Below are 7,088 nucleotides of genomic sequence, written 5' to 3'. Positions count from 1 at the left end.
TTTTATTTGGATCCACAATCAATGCCCACAGAAGCAGCAGTCAAGAAATCAAATGAAATATTGCACTGGGCAAATCTGCTGCAAAAGACTTTCAAGTGTTAAAAAGCAAAGACGTCACTTTGAGGACTAAGGTGCGCCTGACCCAAGCCATGGTCTTTCCAATCGCCTCGTATGCATGCTAAAGCTGGACAATGAATAAGGAAGACTGAAGAATTGATGCCTTTGAATTATGGTGTTGGTGAAGAATAGTGAACCAACATGGACTGCCAGAAAAACGAACAAGACTCTCTTGGAGTACAGCAAAAGTGCTCCTTGGAAGTGAGGATGGCAAGACTTGTCTCACACACTTTGGACATGTTATCAGGTGGGATCAGTCTCTGGAGAAGGACATCATGCTTGGTAAAATAGAGGGTCAGCAAAAATGAGGAAGACCCTCAACAAGATGGATTGATACAGTGGCTGCAACAATGGGCTCAAGTATAATAACGATCGTGAGGATGGTGCGGGACCGGGCAGTGTTTTGTTGTGTTGTATACAGGGTCACTATGAGTCGGAACCAACTGGACATCACCTAACAACAAATGTATAAAGTGTAACTGGATTTACAGAAACAATTCCCAACTTATACTGAAAGTATATTTAAACAAAATAAAGGCACACAGTACAACAAAATGAGTTTATTTACAAAATTACAATAATTACAAACAGTATAACAGACAATTTCTCCAGTTCCTGAAACAAAGGCCAATAGCCTTCACTTTCAAGTGAGAATTTTTGTTATTTTTAAATATGACACTTATTCAGTGATCCACTACTTTTTTTATCCTTTCTAAGTAATTATAGGAGTTCTATTATTGACATATGCTACTATGCTCAAGGCCAACCCAACTGCAATAGAACAGGGTAAGAAAGCACCGAACAACTGAATAAACGTTTTTCCCAAAAGTAAATGTTAATTATTCCCTAAATACTTGCCTAGTGGATTAGAACTAATACCATGATGTTTGGCTTAAAAAAACAAAGTCCTCAAAGTTTTTAACAGACTGCACAAATCAACAATAGCCAGTATTTATCTGGCTTTTCTTACCGGTTTGCAGGTTACATTTCCCTGCTATTGTTTAAGGAACAGAGTTCTACAGTATTCAATTCTGTATGCCTTTTGTCTTGTATGTTTTTTTTAATCAGAGTCACTACTACTGCTTGAGGAGTCTGTTGACATAACCTCTACATCATCTTCGTTTTCTTTATTATGGCCAGGAGGTTCCAACAGAAAGTCGTTACTGTGAGTTGGTGGTAACATGTTCATTGACATGTCACTGGACTGCCACGGGTACTGTGGAGCAAGGACATCTGGAGGAAGAAAGATGCACATGTGAGAATATTTCTACTTGTAATTAATTTACTTCTTAATTACTCTTCCCTTTATGCAAATAATATGAAGTTAATTCTTTTTTAAGGCTTGAAATCAAAATACACATTTGGCCAAATTAATAAAGATCAAATTTATCAGGTATAAGTGTGGTGCTTTAGCAACTGTGAACCTGTTTTTTTTTTTAAAATCATACTCCTCTATTAGTAACTATTCAATCAGTTGACTTTTTTCCTTGCAAGATGTTCACAATTAAAAATCAAATGTGTCATGTATTTATGTATATATTATCTGCACATATATGACAATATATATTAGGTCATATATATTACTCTGTTGTATTATAAATAGATAATAATACAATATTAGGTATTATCATCATCACCTGACTCATATCCATCGGGTTGCTACGAGTCGGAATCAACTCAACGGCAACAGGTTATTATCATAGGTTTGAACAATTTCTTAGAAGACAAAGGAACTGCTATTGTAGATGATTTTAATAAAAAAGAAGTTGACTGGCAATGCATCTGTGAAAGATATCCTTAAAGAAGTGCCCAAGACACATTAAGAATCTACATTTTGGAAGAGAGGCAAGATGACACATAAACAAGTATAGTTCAAGACTGAAAGAAGGTAAATCTCAAAAAGGTCAAGAGGTACGGCACTCACTAGACAGGTGTGCCAGTTACCAGTTTATTGCCTCTTAGCTTCAAATCCACCCTTTCCCTGCTTTGTGGTAGTAGAGCTGGACCACAAGAGCATTTCTCCTTTGTCAGCTGGCAGTGTTAAGCTTTGTCAGTCAAGGAGGGACCCTGCAGGGGGAATGGGCTTTTCTTACGGTTCCAGTGTGTTTTTTCCTTCTTGCTCCTGTGGTGCCTGTTTGGTGTGCAGGACATCAAATGGTGCTCACCCCCCAGAAAGTTTCAGTGGTATCCCAGAGGGTGATTTCCTATAACTTCCAGGAGCGCCCCAGAGAGTGGCTTCCCAGCAAGTCTCCCCAGCACCCAGGTAGGTAATTTCCTGCTTGTCAGCTCTGGCCTGTGGCAGCTTATCTAACTTCTCTACTATCCAGTGGGTCACAACCACACTCTCTCATGAAGTCTGAGTATCACCTTTGGGACAAGGTGGGGAGAAGCCTCTTCCAAGTTTGTCCCTTCCTTGGGAACTCTGCACTGTAGTAGTGGCTACTCCTTAATCGGCTGTTCTTGTAGTTTTTAAAAAATACCTATCTTTACCCCTTAACAGTTAATACCTTGTTACCAGTTAAGAATTCTTTAAATGTCCCATGCTCAGATTACTGGAGTGGGTTCTGTCTCCTGACTGGACCGTGACTGGCACATAATACAGTATAATCACAATGAAAAAGATGAGATTACTTTAACTAGTAAAGAATGTCTGCCTTGAGCATTATGCTCTTTTAGGAACTATCTTATCTATGTGGGATTAAATTGACAACACCAACTCAGAAGATTAGACAGAAACCTTAGGCAGCAATGAGTTTATGTTAATGGGGGAAGAACAACTCAGAAAAGGAGAGTGAGAATGGTTGCACAACTCTAAGAATGGAATCAATGTTACTAAATGGTATATGTAGAGAGGCGGGGCCAAAATGGTGGAGTAGTCAGACGCTTCTGGTGGACCTTCTTACAGCAAAGAACTGAAAAAACAACTGAATTGATTATATATGGCAATCTGGGGGCCCTGAACATCAAAGGCCGAGTTGAGGAACTGGACTGAGTGGCAGGGGGAGGGAGAGACGGTTCGGAAGCAGCAAGGAGCTGCCAATCCTGACCCGGTGAGAGTCTGAACCCTTCAGGCCTGATCAGCTCGGGGATGAGTGGTGAGGCAGGCAAGCAGCAATCCTCAGAAGGTACGTTTTCCACACTGGGAGAGACCCAGTGCCAGAAAATCTACATGGCCACCCAGAACCAGTGAGAATTAGCCCTGGATCGGCGAAAGACAAGTACACACATACGGCTACTGCGCAGATCAGAAACACCCCCCGTTAGAGAAAAACCTATCTCCCATTTACCTCCCCGCTTCCTGCTCTGCACCGGGTCCTGGACTGGCTACAGCAACTGCCGAGTCCATTGGGCTGCAAGTAGGATCCGTCACATACCCGGAGCCATTCTCCCAGCCTTGAAGAGTGAACAAATTAACAAACGGGAAAAAATACACTGCCGGCTCCCCTAAGCCAGGTACCCAAGGTAGGTACAGTTCCTTTGCCAAGGCATAGGCATAAGGGATACATGGACTTTGAGTGCCTTTCCCCCAGCATTGACTTGTGTGGGCCGACTTCAAGAGCGCAGGCCCTCACTACCATAGTACAACAGGGTATATACCAAAAGTCTAACTTCAACTGTTTCAGCTGTGAAGTGGCAGGTTCTTGACAGTTGACACTGCTACGCCAATTAAGCAGGGTCTTCACCTACCCAAATCAGGGGCCTGAGGACTGGTGGCTCCACCCATGCCACCTAGCCACCTGCGATAGGTGCCCATGAATAAGAGGTGCCCCCCCCAGTTAGTTCTTACAGCCAACAGCATTAGGTGCTCATACTCCGGCTGCAAAACCCATCCACCTACGCGCTCTAGGGAACAGGTACATGCTTTCCTCCTGGACACTCAGGGTCGGCCGTCTGCCCCCTGCCATGCTCAGAGTGTGTCCCCCTGCTGTAGCCAGATGCCTCGGCCTACACCAATCACCCATGTCTAAGACTGTAAGTGAGAGCCTCCACCACAGACTTGGAGGCTATCTAACTGGGCACCTGAGCTGAATCCATACAGGAAGAGTAGGTGGACTCCTGAGCTCATATACCTGGTAACGGATCTAACAACCTGGTGACAGAACATTAGAGCTTCAAAGGTGTCAATAATCAAACTAGCTCGTAAGAGCAGGCTACTTGGGCATATCGAAACAAAACAAGAAGCTAGGACACAGTAAGCAAACAAAATAAATATAATAAATTATTGATGGCTCAGAGATAAGTCAATATCAAATCACATAAAGAGGCAATCCATGACAGCTTCAGCAAGCTCCCAAAGTAAAAAATCTAGAAATTTTACAGAGGAGGAAAATTTCTTGGAATTACCAGAGGCAGAATACAAAAGATTAATATACAGAACTCTTCAAGAAATTAGGAAGGAAATTAATCAAAATGCAGAACATCCAATACAGGAAATGAAAAAGATTAGAGAAGAGTATAATGACAAATTTAACAGGCGGCAAGAATCCACAGAGAGACAGCAATCAGAAATCCAGAAGATTAACAATAAAATGTCAGAATTAGACAACTCAATAGAAAGTCATAGGAGCAGAACTGAGGCAATGGAACTCGGAATTAGTGAGACTGAATATAAAGCACTTGACACCAACTTATTTGAGGAAAAATCAGATAAAAGGATTAAAAAAAATGCAGAAACTCTAAGCATTATGTGGGACTCTATCAAGAGAAATAACCTACGAGTGACTGGAGTACCAGACCGGGGGGATAACAGAAAATAGAGAGAATTGTTGAACATTTGTTGGCAGAAAACTTCCCTGATATCATGAAAGATAACAAGATATCTATCCAAGATGCTCATTGAAACACACATAAGGTAGATCCCAAAAGAAAGTCACCAAGAAATATTATACTCAAACTTGCCAAAACCAAAGATAAAGAGAAAATTTTAAGAGTAGCTAGGTAGAAACAAAAAGTCATCTACAAAGGAGAGTCAATAAGAATAAGCTTGGACTACTCAGCAGAAACCATGCAGGCAACAAGGCAATGGGATGACATACATAAAGCCTTAAAGGAGAAAAACTGCCAGTCAAGAATTATAACCAGCTAAACTGTCTCTCAAATATGATGGCGAAATTAGGGCATTTCCAGATAAACGGAAGTTTAGGGAATTTGCAAAAACCAAGTCGAAATTACAAGAAATACTAAAGGGAGTCCTCCGGTTAGAAAATCGGTAGCATAAGATAACAACCCAAGACTAGAACACAGGGCAGAGCAACCAGATATAAACCCAGATAGGGAAGTCACAAAAATAAATCAGAGCTAAAACACTGAAAATAGGGAAACAGATGTCAGTATGGAAAAGATGACAACAGTAAAACAAAAAACAGGGACTTAAAAAATGTAGACATAGATTTTTCATATGGAGAGGAAGTCAAGGCAATATAAAGAAAGAAAAGACTGGTATAAAGTTAGAAAAATAGGGGTAAATATTAAGGTAACCATAAAGGAAACTAACAATTCTACAAGTGAAAATAAAAAACTAGAAAAATATAAAGATTCAGCAAACACAAAATCAACAACAATAAAAAAGACGAAAAGAAAATACATGAAGAAAAATGACTCAGCACAGAAAATTATGTGGAACAAAGAAACTGTGAACAACACACAAAAAAAGACATCAAAATGACAGCACTAAACTCATACCTATCAATAATTATGCTGAATGTAAATGGACTAAGTGCACCAATAAAGAGACAGTAACAGACTGGATAATAAAACACAATCCATCTATATGCTGCCTACAAGAGACACAAACAAACTAAAACTAAAACTCAAAGAATGGAAAAAAATATATCAAGCAAACAACACTCAAAAAAGAGCAGGAGTGGCAATTAATCTCTGACAAAACAGACTTTAAAGTAAAATCCACCACAAAGGATAAGGACACTATATAATGATGAAAGCGTCAATACACCAGGAGGACATAACTATAACAAATATTTACGCACCCAACAACAGGGCTCCAAAATACATAAAACAAACTCTAACAGCACCAAAAAGAGAGACAGACAGCACCACAATAGTAGTAGAAGACTTCAACACACTACTTTCGGTGAAGGGCAGAACATCCAGAAAGAAGCTCAACAAAGACACAGAAGAGCTAAATGCTACAATCAACCAACTTGATCTCATAGACGTATACAGAACACTGCACCCAACAGCAGCCAAATATACTTTCTTTTCCAATGCACATGGAACATTCTCCAGAACAGACCAGATATTAGGCCATAAAGCAAGCCTTAACAAAATCCAAAGCACTGAAATATTACAAAGCATCTTTTCTGACCATAAAGCCATAAAAGTAGAAATCAACAACACAAAAGGCGAGGAAAAAAAAAACATATGGAAACTGAACAACACCTTGCTCAAAAACTACTGGGTTATAGAAGAAATTAAGGATGGAATAAAGAAATTCACAGAATAAAACGGGAACAAAAACACATCCTACCAGAACATCTGGGACACAGCAAAAGCAGTGCTCAGAGGTCAGTTTATAGCAATAAATGCACATATCCACAAAGAAAGGGCCGTAATCAAAACATTAACCCTACAACTGGAACAAGTAGAAAGAAAGCAGCAAAAGAAGCCCTCAGGCGCCAGAAGAAAGGAAATATTAAGAATTAGAGCAGAATTAAATGAAAGAGAGAACAGAAAAACAACTGAAAAAGTTAAGACCAAAAAGCTGGTGCTTTGAAAAGATCAACAAAACTGATAAACCACTGGCCGAACTGACAAAAGAAAAACAGGAGAGGAAGCAGATAATCTGTATAAGAAATGAGATAGGTGATATCACAACAGACCCAACAGAAATTAAAAGAACCATAACAGAATACTATGAAAAACTGTACTCTAACAAATTTGAAAACCTAGAGGAAATGGACAAATTTCTAGAAACTCCCTACCTACCTAAACTAACACAAACAGAGGTAGAA

At 39.8% G+C, this 7,088-nt stretch overlaps 1 protein-coding gene across 1 annotated transcript in view; it reads right to left on the bottom strand.

Moving 5' to 3' along the window:
• Nucleotides 1–662: 662 nt before the first annotated feature.
• Nucleotides 663–7,088, bottom strand: part of MED4 (mediator complex subunit 4) — a 32,554-nt gene continuing 26,128 nt past the window's right edge. The window contains exon 7 of the mRNA XM_004376582.3: nt 663–1,350. Coding sequence (XP_004376639.1) covers nt 1,178–1,350 — 173 coding nt within the window. The 3' untranslated portion in view covers nt 663–1,177. The remainder of the gene's footprint in view (nt 1,351–7,088) is intronic.

Source organism: Trichechus manatus, unplaced genomic scaffold (genome assembly GCF_000243295.1).
Source record: "Trichechus manatus latirostris isolate Lorelei unplaced genomic scaffold, TriManLat1.0 scaffold00044, whole genome shotgun sequence".
Taxonomy (NCBI): Eukaryota; Metazoa; Chordata; class Mammalia; order Sirenia; family Trichechidae; genus Trichechus; species Trichechus manatus.
This window is presented reverse-complemented; position numbering and strand designations above follow the sequence as displayed.